The sequence below is a fragment of the Pseudorasbora parva genome, chromosome 3 (assembly GCF_024679245.1).
Source record: "Pseudorasbora parva isolate DD20220531a chromosome 3, ASM2467924v1, whole genome shotgun sequence".
In the NCBI taxonomy this organism is placed as follows: Eukaryota; Metazoa; Chordata; class Actinopteri; order Cypriniformes; family Gobionidae; genus Pseudorasbora; species Pseudorasbora parva.
The window spans coordinates 6,164,054-6,177,335 of NC_090174.1; the positions used below are offsets into that span (position 1 = coordinate 6,164,054).

At 38.4% G+C, this 13,282-nt stretch overlaps 2 protein-coding genes across 2 annotated transcripts; one reads left to right on the top strand and one right to left on the bottom strand.

Moving 5' to 3' along the window:
- The first annotated feature begins 1,091 nt into the window (after positions 1 to 1,091).
- Positions 1,092 to 8,225, top strand: gtf3aa (general transcription factor IIIAa). Its single transcript, XM_067437676.1, has 9 exons — positions 1,092 to 1,287; positions 1,507 to 1,607; positions 1,690 to 1,786; positions 3,222 to 3,310; positions 3,476 to 3,549; positions 4,557 to 4,637; positions 4,725 to 4,954; positions 7,587 to 7,634; positions 7,778 to 8,225. The coding sequence occupies exons 1-9, from the start codon at positions 1,165 to 1,167 to the stop codon at positions 8,090 to 8,092; spliced, it is 1,158 nt and encodes a 385-aa protein (XP_067293777.1). The 5' UTR covers positions 1,092 to 1,164; the 3' UTR covers positions 8,093 to 8,225.
- Positions 8,209 to 12,847, bottom strand: mtif3 (mitochondrial translational initiation factor 3). Its single transcript, XM_067437677.1, has 4 exons — positions 12,654 to 12,847; positions 11,183 to 11,658; positions 10,902 to 11,050; positions 8,209 to 8,460 (listed from the first exon to the last, which is right to left on the bottom strand). Exons 2-4 carry the CDS (start codon positions 11,655 to 11,657, stop codon positions 8,224 to 8,226), a joined length of 861 nt encoding a protein of 286 aa, XP_067293778.1. The 5' UTR covers position 11,658; positions 12,654 to 12,847; the 3' UTR covers positions 8,209 to 8,223.
- Positions 12,848 to 13,282: the final 435 nt, after the last annotated feature.

The window sequence follows — 13,282 nt, forward strand, 5'->3', positions numbered from 1 at the left end:
ATTGAGAAGCCAGCACGTGTATCCATTGACAGAAACATACATAAAGCATTATGTTCAAGTTACAACCCCATTTTAAAGAGACATCATCAGATATGAGATGAACCGTGGTGCACGCTGGTATAGACCCAGCTCCCAATCCAACTTTGAGAATAGATTAACAGCATTATTTTTTTTATCGCCTGATAAGAGTCTCACATTAACGCAGCACGTTAACGCCAATAACGGCCCACCACTACTAAAAATACACAGTCACATGAATTATTATAAATTATTAATTCACACAATGCCTTATGGGGAGTCTCGGAAAACACACTCTTAAGGATGTATTACTTTCTTTTTTTCTTTTTTGCTGCTTGTTAAAATAGCTTAATCAAAATGAGCAAAAGCAAAAAAAAATAAAAAAAATAAAAATAAAATTATATATATATATATATATATATATATATATATATATATATATATATATATATATATATATATATATATATATATATATATATATAGCTATACATTTTGTCCAGACTTAATTTCACTGTGTTCAATTCACTTAAATATATTTAAATTTGAAATATACTTAATCCATTTGTTTTGGGATTAAATAAATGATTTTCACAAAAAAATAAAAATCCAGAATCACAAATTAGGCTTATTCCCATATATCTGGCAACTAACCTATACTATTAGTATTGTTTCTAAAATTAAATGTACAATCCTACAGACTAGGATGAAGTCGTTATGCACATTAACAATGATTTGTATGCTGTCTTCAGTTGAAGGAATCGATCAGTTGAAGGTATCTCAGGAGGCAGGAAGTGAAGCAAACATTAGATTCAGACATTGCTTGATGCCTTCCTGCCTTCAAATGTGTCCTCTGAATGCAGCATTTTCCAGGTTTCGGACGCAGCCAAAATATGCAGGGCTGGGGTGCCTCCAGGACAGATTTGAGAACCACTGCTCTAACAATAACCTCAAAACCCCCTATTTGTGGTGCATTCTGCGTTCCATAACACCAACCATTCGTTGTTTACGCTTTTTTCTAAGCTTTTGGCCCCGTTGGCGTTCCATACTGGATGTGTCATAGCAGTGTTGACGTTCGTTGTGACGTCAGACGTTTCATTGACGATCAAAATGAAGGCGCACATGTGGTAGCTTCTAGCCGAACATATGACAATGTATGAAAATAATGGTACACTCAGCGCAACATTTATTTGTTCCTTTCCTGACTGTGAAGCGTCATACAACAAAGCATGGAAGCTAGAGGCGCATCTTTGCAAACATACAGGGGAGGTAAGTTATGCGCAGGGCCAACACGTGAATAAATCTCATATAACGTTACGTTAAATAAAACGGAAACGTCCAAGCGTGTATGGCACGTTCTGAAAGCTGGTTTACATTGGATAAATATTTATTATTTTAAAAGGTATGACATTTGTCAAGAGTTAACGATATAACGTTATCATCACCACTGTAAACAGTTCAATGTGATCGACACATTTTCTTTTGCAGAGGCCATTTAAATGCCAGTATAACGACTGTAGTAAATCTTTCTGCACGAAATATCACCTTGGTCGTCACACGCTGACACATACCGGTGACAGACCTTACATGTAAGTTAGCTTTCTTAAGCATAAGTTTAATAGGATGGCAACCTGCAGCTGTCATTTAACGTTACTCTTACAATGTTAACAGATGCACGGAGGACGGATGCAATGAAGGATTCACCACAAACACCAACTTGAAGAAACATATTTCACGTATTCACAGACACGAGACAAAACAGTACAGAGTAAGTAAAAACCCTTTCGCCACAAACACAAAGTAACAGCATTTTTTTATTTATTTTTTGCTGACTGAATGATACTCAGTGATGGCTATTCAGTTATATAACAGTGGCATAATGTAAAACAACACTGGCTGAAACAAAATGTATTTCAGATATTTTATACTGTAGTGTGAAGAACCAAGTGACAATTCTGTCAACTTACTCCTGACTTTTTTTTACATTGTGAGGAAATCGCTATTTTAACCAAGGAGCTGGGATGTCTGAGCATAGGGTCTGAGCGACTCGCCTGTCAATTGCCTCATATCTGCGTTACTCTCGGTTTTCCAGTTTTATTTGGCAGAAACGCTTTACTCTTAGCAGTGTGCAGCAAGTATCACAGCAGCCGCTGAGCAAACGCACAGAGTAACATCATAACATCATTTTAAACACACTTAAATGTGTCTAATATGATAAACAGAGCTGCGTTACCTCATACCCATGACTGGAAAAGCGAAAAATAGACCCCGCAACTGTGTCCCATCCCAGCATAATTTAAGTCCCGCTGCTCGCGAGCTGTGTGTTTGCGTAACAATCGCTCCAGCGGCCTTGCTCAGCTCCACAACACTCGGTCTTGCTCTGCTTCATACTGCAGTAATGTTAAAAATCTCATCCATCAAGATGATTTCTGCCCGAGTCCTATCCTGATTCTTTTCTACCGGCTGTGAGGTGAAGATCACATGTCCCAGGATTCTGAGCTCAAACTTGGCGTCGTCAAACTACGCCTTTGTTTTGGATAGGCGCCCTCTAGCAGACGGAAAAATTGCATAGTGCAGCTTTAAGTCTTATTCAAATTTAAACATTGATCAGCGAAATTAAACAGAAGCTCAAACAAACATGCTTGACAAGCAAAAACAAACCTCTTGCTGAAGCTCAAACATGCTACATAACATGAGAACGAACCTCATTGGTTCTTGCAGAAGCTCAAATGTGCTGCGTAACACGAGAATGAACCTCATTTGTTCTCACATGTCAGGTGAAAATGCTTGAGCTTATGTTTACCACAACTGATGTGTGCACTGATAAATGTTTATATGTGAATAAAAGCCTAAATTTAATCTGTTCATCATATAAAGCGATCGTGTCTCTTCAGGTAATTTGGACTTAACCGCTTAATTCATTTGAATTTGTTTTACAATCTCTTTATGAACTTTTTGAAGCATCAAACTGGTAGTTATTTATCTGTAAATGGAGGGTCAGAAAGCTCACAGATTTCAGCAAAAAGATTTTTCATTTGTGTTCTGAAGATGAATGAAAGAAAAACGGGTTTGTAATGGCATGAGGATGTGTAATTGACAACATTTAATTTTTTGGTGAACTATCCCTTAAAGGGCTGTGAGTATTTCTTATATGTGAATTTGTGTTTTTGTTGTTTAAATAGTAATATTAATGTTCTTTTTAGTGTACTTTTGAAGGATGTGGCAAAGCATTCAAGAAGAATAACCAGCTGAAATCCCATGAGTGTACACACACCCAGCTGCTACCGTTCTTGTAAGACTTTTTCCCACTGATTCGTCTCGTCTCTCCTTGTTTTTTGTCATTAATTGATGTCTTTCTTAGTAAACTAACATAATCTAACACTTGAATTAGAACTGAGTGTGTCTACTTCCCTTCGTTTGATGTTGTGTAACATCCTCCAATGTCCCTGATCATCAGGTGCTTACATGAAGGCTGCGGGAGACGTTTTTCACAGCGTGGTAAACTGAAGCGCCATGAGAAAGTACACAATGGTAAGTTCTCTTCTTGTTCATTAAGGAATAGTTCAGTGGTTCCAAACCTGTATGACTTGCTTTTCTGTTGAACGTGAGGTGAATTTTTGAAGAACCTCTCCAGAAGAAAAAATAAACATTAACATTGTCCACAACTCATATAGGTTATCAACCTTATTTTAATGTAAGAGCAGGCTGTTGCTTAGCCTGGCTCTGCCATCTCACGTACATCCGCTCAATTTTCATTTTCCTTCAGTACGCTGTCTGGGATTGCGTTATCTTCTCTTTTTTTCTCCAGTCAAATTTTAACTCGTCCAATCAGCGAACAGAGGGAGTGGCTGAGAATGATGACCTCAATGTTGTGCACTAGTTAGAGATGTCATGCTCCATTACCAAACGTTAGTGATTGGTTAGGACATATCTAGAGTGGCTCTGGGCAGATCCTATAGTTTTGAACTTCAAGGAGTACCCACCTTCAAGGAAGTTAACGCTGGTCAATGGAGAGTGGCCAGACTCTGTACAAATAAATTGTACGAGAGTCTGGTTGGACAGACTAGCTGTTTGTAACTGTAATGTGCAAGGCTTCTGGTGTTATTCACTTCCACTTATTTTAGTTCTACAATGGCAGCCCGTTTTGCTGCTCGATATTGCAAACTGGATTGGTATTTATCATATTTGAATGTATTAAAGTAATCAAAAACACACTTGTTTGTAGCACAAATAGACTCACTGTTTTTGCACTATTTACCTATTGAGGGTGAAAAATCAGAAGTCTGGTACATTCATGGGAAATTACTTATTTCTGCATTGCAAAATAAAGTGTACAGTTTCCTGATCCCCAATAGGCAGTAGCTTTGTGAGATGAACAGATCAAAACTCAGATTTGATGCATTTGTAACAAGTAAAAATGTCAGCATATTTTAATAAAAATACAAAGTGCTTTTTTGTGACTTTAAGATCATCACCCTACCTTTCAGGAGATAAAGCAAATCATACCGTCTTGGTCAAAATGCACCTTTCTTTTGCAGGATATTCTTGCACAGCTGCGGGCTGCTCATTTGTAGGAAAGAACTGGACTGAGATGACAAACCACAACAAAGTTCATATAGGTAAGCCTTATAGCCTAACAATAGCATGCAACCTCATAGAAAGTTACAAAATGTATTTTGGGTATGTGTTTGTGTGTGTGTTTGCAGTCAGGGTACAGTGTGATCAGTGTAAGAAAACATTCAGGGACAGCTGGTTCCTGAAGCAGCATCAGCATGTTCACTCTAAAGAGCGTGTGGTATTCCACTGCCCCAGAGATGGATGTACCCGCTCGTACACCACTGCGTTCAATCTGCAAAGCCATATCCTGTCCTTCCATGAAGCGCAGCGCTCATTCATCTGTGCTCACCCTGGCTGTGGCAAGTCCTTTTCCATGAAGGTAACAGAGCTTTTCTATCATCTGACTCTGGGGGTAAATAGCTAATAGCGGTGTAACGATACACTCAAGTCATGATCCAATACAAATCACAATACTGAACTTATTACACAATACCATCACAATATTTTAAGCCAAAATATATATTTTATTATTATTAAAATAATATTATTTTATTATCAGGATCCACAAATATTCCCCCATTGCATTATCATATATTATATTCAACATTATATGTAGTAGTGTAATGTAGTAATGTCACTGAAACTATACATGTACTATAATTAATGCAGTATATATACACACACACACACACACACACACACACACACACACACACACACACACACACACACACACACACACACACACATCAGGCATAACAAAAATACTGATTATCTTCATCATAGCACCTAGTATCCCTAGTACACATAGTAGTATATCCCTATTGTGTGGGATATATTAGGCAGCAAGTGAACATTTTATCCTCAAAGTTGATGTGTTACAACAGGGCTATTCAAATCTTACCCTGGAGGGCCAATGCACTGCAAAGTTTAGCTCCAACCCTGATCAAACACACCCACCTGTGATTTTCTAATGATCCTGGAGACATTGATTAGCATGTTCAGGTGTGCTTGATTAAGGTTGGAGCTAAACTCTGCACTGCATTGGCCCTCCAGGGTAAGATTTGAATAGCCCTGTGTTACAAGCATGAAAAATGGAAAAGTGTAAGCATTTGAGAGAATTTGGCAAGGATCAAATTGTGATGGCTGGACAACTTGGTCAGAGAATCTCCAAAACTGCAGCTCTTGTGGGGTGTTCTCAGTCTGCAGTGGTCAGTCTCTTTCAAAAGTGCACCAAGGAAGGAACAGTGGTGAACCAGTGGCAGGGTCATGGGCGGCCAAGGCTCATTGATGCACGTGGGGAGCGAAGGCTGACCTGTGTGGTCCAATCAAACAGACGAGCTACTGTAGCTCAAATTGTTCAAGAAGTTAAAGGGTTAGTTCACCCAAAAAGAAAATGTATGTAATTAATGACTCACCCTAATGTTGTTCCTCACCCATAAGACCTCTGTTTATCTTCAGAACACAGTTTATGATGTTTTTTTTATATTTAGACCGAGAGCGAATCCAAGTGTATACACACTATACTGTCCATGTCCAGAAAGGGAATAAAAACATCATCAAAGTATGTGTGACATATGTGACATCAGTTGGTTAATTAGAAACTCTTGAAGAATCAGAAATACATTTGGGTCCAAAAATAACAAAAACTATGACTTTATTCAGCATTTTCTTCTCTTCCTGGTTTGTTTTCAATCCTCAAATAAAGATTCAAACGGTCATGAATCAGCATATTGATTCATGATTCGGATCGTCTGCCAAACTGCTGAAATCCTGTGACACTGGCGATCTGAATCATTGATCGATTCACTGATTCATGGCCGTTTGAATTTTTATTTGAGGAACACGGAAGAGAGGTCTTACGGGTGTAGAACGACATTAGGGCGAGTCATTAATGACATCAATTTCATTTTTGGGTGAACTTACCCTTTAATGCTGGTTCTGATAGAAAGGTGTCAGAATACAGTGCATAGCCGCAGACCAGCCGAAAGAACCAACAGTGGCATGTGAGCATCAGAACTGGACCACGGAGCAATGGAAGGTGGCCTGGTCTGATAAATCACGCTTTCTTTTACATCATGTGGATGGCCAGGAGCATGTGCGTTGCTTACCTGAGGAACACATGGCACCAAGATGCCCTATGGGAACAAGGCAAGCCGGCAGAGGCAGTGTGATGCTTTGAACAATGTTCTGCTGGGAAACCTTGGGTCGTGCAATCCATGTGGATGTTACTGTGACACTTACTATCTACCTAAGCATTGTTGAAGACCATGTACACCCTTTCATGGAAACGGTATTCCCTGGTGGCTGTGGCTCTTCCAGCAGGATAATGCGCCTGCCACAAAACAAAAATGATTCAGGAATGGTTTGAGGTGCACAACAAGTTTGAGGTTTAGACTTGGCCTCCAAATTCCCCAGATCTCAATCCAATCGAGCATCTGTGGGATGTGCTTAACAAACAAGTCTGATCCATGGAGGCCCCACCTCGCAACTTACAGGACTTGTAGGATCTGCTGCTAACATCCTGGTACCAGATACCACAGCACACCTTCAGGGGTCTAGTGGAGTCCATGCCTCGATGGGTAAGGGCTGCTTTGGCAGCAAAAGGGGGACCAAATGGATGGTTTTCCGGACTTTTCATTGGTTAAATATGTGACCAACAGTAATTATTTATGGGAGGAAAAATTGAGAAAATTGCAATTGTCCAACAGTGAGAATATTACAATTAAATGTCAAGTCATATCAGGGCAGCCTTGCTTAGCCATGACAAGATGTGTCGGGCTTGTTTGCATGTTATGAAGTGCATTGAAGACTTTCAGAATTTCATTTAATTGTTTTCTCACATTGCTTAATACTTCCTAATTTAATAATAATAAATTAGTAAGCTGGCAAATTTCTGTTGTCTTATTGTGGACATATGGGATGTAAAATATTCAGGATTTGCAATGAAATCAGTGTACTGTTAGAACTCTTAAAATATGCCTAATTTTTTATTTAATTTTTTGCCACAGCAAAGTTTACACCGCCATGGTGTGGTTCATGATCCTGAAAAGAAACAGGTAACTTCTTATTCAACACATGAAACTGACTTTTTTGTTTGTTTTAACTTGGTCTTTAGGTTGTGTCTGAGTTGATGTAATATTTAGGGAAGCTAAATATTAGCTTAGAAGTTGAAAATAACTGCCCTCTTTGTCTCTTTCAGCTGAAGCCCCGACCAAAGCGTTCCATGGCATCCCGTCTGAGTGGTCACAAACCAAAAAAGAAACGTCAAGCAAAAACTTCAAAATCAGATGAATCTTCAATGCCACATATTAGCCAGTCAGAGTCTACCACAAATCCTCCATCAATAGGTCAGCTGCAATCGTTGAGCTCTGAAAGTTTCACAATTCTAAAAGGTGACATCCCAGAAACCTCCCAGAGTTTAAAAGAGCCCATCAGCAAATCAAAATCTATTTATTCTGAGCTCAACAACACTGCAAATCCAGTGGTCCACCTTTTAGAACCCCTCTTATTGTAGAGACCAATGGTCAGCACTCAGCAATCAATTTCCAGTCAACCCAACAGTTTTAATTTCACCCAACAGGACATTTTTGGAGATTTGCTCCTGAGTAAAATAAATATACTTTTGAAAGGAAAGTTGCATAGATTTTATTGTTGCTTTAAGTCTTTTGGTTCCTCTGTAGAGAAGATAACAGGCGATGTCGGTGTCTCAAAGTCAGGTTTTAAATTCTTGTACAAAGTCTCCGCTTCCTTTTTCTGCAGTTCTTTAGCGGAAGCAAGACGAAGGACGCACATGGCAGCACGACCCCCACGAACCACAGAGGGTTTTGATACAAAGCCAATGGGCACTGATATCCTCTCCACCATCTGATTTAAGACTTTGTCCTGTTTAGGAAAAATTTGGAAAAAATATGATTTCATTATTTTTCATTCATTCTTGCATGTTCATTTTCAAAGCATTTTATTGTAATAGTGCAAATGTATCTGTTTTATTGCTAAATGTAAATGTCTACATTTATGTTTAAATAAACAAATTATGTAAACTTGGATCACTGTTTCAAATCCCAATATTTCCAGTATTTTAGCACAGGCTGTGTCCTATTTTTCAAGGAATGTTTCAGGGTCAATACAAGCTCTATTGACAACGTCAGTTAAAAGCAAGCAAAAATCATGCAATTACAATGAATTCTATGGCACAAGACACAATGCAGTGGAACAAACACACATTTCTAGCCACAAATCCTGACGTTTTTTATAAACTAACCAAATTTGATGCAATACTATTCATAGAGTTGTTTTTATACGAGCACATCTGAAAATTCGTGGAGAACACAGTGAGCTGCTGCAGAAAGCACAATGCAATTTGTCTTAAACATGTGACATGCTTTATATTAAGGGGCTTGTAAGATATAGCTAACGTATAGTTTAGCATGGCTTGCGCCAATAACTCTGCAGTTTAATGTGTTTGAGGTGTTGTCCTCTTGCATAACTTGCATTTCACAGGGATATTTTCCCTCTGTAAATGTAAGAACAGTTAGAAAATATTTTCATTTTTGGGGACAGGAGTGGACCAGCTAAACTTCACAGACTTCTGTGAATGAGCGTATTGCTTGCAAAAACAAACGCAATAGAATAGGATAAAATATAAATTTCGCTCAAATATTTGCTGTTTTCAGGTCCCCAAAATGCCAGCTATCGTGTAAATTAATGACCAAAACGCATATAAAGTGTTCTGGTTTTAGCTAAAAACAGTGCCGTATTAACAAACCCTTAGATTGTAATGTTAGAATGTGATTTTAACCCTTCTTTTTGCACATAATATATGGCATAGACTACATGGTGACATTTACTAAATTTGTTTCCATAGCCTTCAATATGATAATTGTAGACAACATTGGGAAAAATGTGAAATAACTTTACAAAAAAAAAAAAAAAAAAAACAATGAACAGCTCCACAGCTCCTCCCCATCCACAGCTCGAAACTTTAACAATATTTCAAACAAACAAATTTCAACAATATGATTAACATCGACTATGGCCTGCCCATAGTTTGACTACAAACTTGGTCCTCAAAACATTTTTTTGCAATACATAGTAATACATTTCTATAAGATAATATAACGATAACTAACTTTACAGTATGCAAGTTATTATTCTATCGATATGTAATGCTAAATAAGGTTTACTAGTACATTATTTCAGCAACATGACAAGCCAGTGAATTAGTAGGTTTCAATAGTTTTATTTGCACAGTGTGTGACAGTTTATGTATCTAGAGTTTTGACACCGAGTCAATGGGCTCCGATGAGGAATTCACACCCACAGCCACTTCGAGGAGTGAAACAAATCGAGCAGATTACTTGTTTCAATTACTTGTCAAGCAGAAATCTGGCTAACTGCATCGTTTTTAATCCTTTCAGGACACGTTAGCTCCCTCCACCTCGGAAAAGCTGCTCCGATATTTACCCTGGTTTTATTTCGGGCTCTACCTAATTCTTTCTTTTTGTGTTTTTTATCATCATCATCATCTGTCTTTTTCCTTTTACCCGTCTTTATTTTATGAGCAGGTTTGGATTGTTTGTCCGTCATAAGCAAAGCTGCGGCACACCGGTAATCTTTAATTTGAACGCCTGTACGTGCACTGTGCATGAGAGGGGGGTGTGATCAGTGCACAAACTTGATTGACACTGCTAATACACTCCTCCTGGCTCTGATTGGTTGTTTCTTACCGGGAGCTGTGTATTTCTGCAAATGGCAATAAGACCACTGGGAGGAGCCAGATGAGCTTGATTTTTTCACAGATTACCGGTCGCATATTCTACTGTCAGGACATAATGACAGGTTTAACAAATATGTAAAAAATTAATGTTTACAAAAGTTACCTACTGCAGCTTTAATATGAGCGATATGAAACTATGAGCTGCATATTTTGGCTGCAGAGCATAGCAGGTGTGACACTTTCCGGGATCTCATCTCTGCTGAAAAAACCTGGCATGTTGTTGGCTCTTAGAAATTGCTCACGCTGTTCCTCATTTTTTAGTCACTTTGCATAAAAGCATCTACTAAATATAAATATGATAAACAGTATGGTAGACTCATCCCATAGACTTCTATCTAAGCACATATTGTTATTACTCCATTTACAAGCGCAGGGACGAAATACTAGTCATAAAACTTGTTCTGAACCTGGAACATATAACTCAAAACTTTCTTTGTGCAAACATTATTCACTTTAAACAAGCATAGAAATGGGATGTGCATTTGAACAATGCACTGATTTACCAATCCAACACAAGTTAAAGGAAATACATATACTGTTTCCATACCAGTGGTGTGCCGCTGTCAGTTCCTGCTTTGATAGTGAGTCTGACGTGGTTCTTCTTTTCCAGCCAGCTGATAATTTGCCGCAGTTTAGTATCTAAATCGTGAAGGGAAATATCTGAGGAAAAACTGAGCTCCTTTGATTGGACGGGCCCTGCAGGAAGACCAAAAAGGTGTGAGGCTAGGTAAGGTTTAACATGAAATGTCTATTTCTTTAACAAACACTATGCAAATGACTCTGGATCTCACAGTAGTAGGATTACAATGTAGCATGAATGAAACGCACCTTTCTTGGCTTTCTGTTCATCTCTTAGTTTTATCTGCTCTTCGCGGATCTGTTTCCCTTTCATCAGTCTGTATAATGGAGGATCACAATTGTCATTTATGGCAACAAGCTTCAGCCCTGTTTGGTCCATCAGTCGTATGACGTCGGCACGGTGCATCATACCCAAATCCTCACCATCCTCACCCAGTAACTGTATGTGGCGCTGGCCAATCTTCCTACCCACGCTGCCAAAAGTGACTCGTGCTTTCGGGTCCAGCTTTTTAGTCTCCTTTTGGATATCGGTCATGTCTCTGCCCCCACTCTCAGTGTCTGTGGAGAATGGCATACATAGCCAGGACGGGACAATATGGCAAGACCCCGCTGGCCTGAGGGTTGATGGTTTGGTTGCCTGTGGTAAGCTGACCAGGCTGATGGGTCGACGAGGACTGCGGCTCAGTGCCTGACTCAAAACAAACCTCAGGAAACCCAGAGACATCCTAGAAGACAGTGTGACGTATGTTACACAGATCAGTCTGTAATGATGATTTTTAATGAAGTACAGCTCAAATAACAACACTTAGCCTGATGTCAATCAATCATTAACCATTTCAGTCGTTGCCGACTCGTGGTGATTGTATGGGCAATGTCTCACCATATGCAAGAGACTGTAAGAACTTTTGGAGATTCTTTTTCTTTGGTAGGTCTCCAGGTCTTTCCCCAACCCTTTCCTTTAGTACTCATACATGCACATATATAGACACATAATATTTGACCAATTGTGAGACACAATCTTACCATGTAAAGATGTCATGGGCGTCACAGTAACATGACCTTGAATGAGGTCCTTCAACTAATGAAACTTTCCAGTGGAATTGGCCGATTTAAAATCAGATATGGTGTAACACCGGAGGACATGGTTTACAGTGACAAAATGTTTCAAGTTCCTACGCTTTTAGAAATATGTGGATGATGACTGTCATTTACTAAAAATAGACACAATGCTTTTCTTTTTAATTTATAAAAGTTGTAATTTATTGAACCATGCTTGAGACCTTTGGACAATTTAGAGATATGACACAAAAAATTAAAACAATCTAAGACAAAGCAGTTTTTAAATGAATAAGTGTTCATTCATGTAAGATAAATACATGTTTAACCATTTATTTAATTTAAATTATGACAATACTAATTGTATTCATTTTCACTCACACGTTATCATGTGTGAGTGAAATTCCATATAACACACACACACACGTTTAGCAATAATGTCAATATATAAGTTACCATTTATTAAAAGCAAATGAGATGTGGACACAATTGGTGAAACGCAACAAACACTTATTCAAAATACAAGACATATAAAATATACAAGATTTACTCAAAATGGAGTAAACAGAAGCAGAGGTTGTTCCTCCGTTGTCATAGTTTTTGACAGATTATGGTCCATTAGATTTGAACTTCGACAAACACCAAACTGACCGAGGATACTTACGCTAGAGTGGTACGGAACCGACGCCGAGGACGTTGTAAGTGGATCAGTATCAGTCAGGTCAAGATTTCAAGCCAAACATCTGTGTCACAAACACAAAATCTGCCTTCGGAATAAATACAACTAGAAAGGCAAGTGACTTTTCTGACTGACACACGATACTTGGCGCACGCGTGTGACGTCACGCCAACGCGCCGCTTTTTTTTTTTAAGGGGGGGGGGGGTATTCTTTTCTTTTTTTTACTTTTATTGAACAAAATTGGCCTAGTACAGAATATGAAATTCTAAATCAGACAACAGACAAGCATCATAACATACGATAGCTGTTTTGTAGGCTAAAGTGTTTTAGGAATCTGAAAGTTAATTTATTTAATTAAAGTTTTCTGTAAAGTTCATATGGCCTAAAGTGTGTCATAATCAGTGTTGTGCAAGTTACTTCCAAACTGTAATATATTATAGATTACTTATTACTGCTATTTAAAAGTAATTCATTACATTACAATATTACTGTCTCAGAATTGTAATGCGTTACATTACTCCTGTATTACTTTTGAGTTACTTTCACCAAAATAACTTCAGAAGTAGCTCTTAGTCTTAACATTCTAAAATGTAGGCAGAGAGCATTTTACATCC

Bases quoted from the DNA above. Each gene is read 5' to 3' on its own strand.
- mtif3 (XM_067437677.1), bottom strand. From the start codon at position 11,657: ATGTCTCTGGGTTTCCTGAGGTTTGTTTTGAGTCAGGCACTGAGCCGC. The intron at 11,051-11,182 runs GTGCGTTTCATT...GTCTTCCTGCAG, and splicing joins TGAACAGAAAGCCAAGAAAG to GGCCCGTCCAATCAAAGGAG. The intron at 8,461-10,901 runs GTATGGAAACAG...TTTCCTAAACAG, and splicing joins CTGACAGCGGCACACCACTG to GACAAAGTCTTAAATCAGAT.
- gtf3aa (XM_067437676.1), top strand. From the start codon at position 1,165: ATGACAATGTATGAAAATAATGGTACACTCAGCGCAACATTTATTTGT. The intron at 1,787-3,221 runs GTAAGTAAAAAC...TGTTCTTTTTAG, and splicing joins ACGAGACAAAACAGTACAGA to TGTACTTTTGAAGGATGTGG. The intron at 3,550-4,556 runs GTAAGTTCTCTT...TTTCTTTTGCAG, and splicing joins CCATGAGAAAGTACACAATG to GATATTCTTGCACAGCTGCG.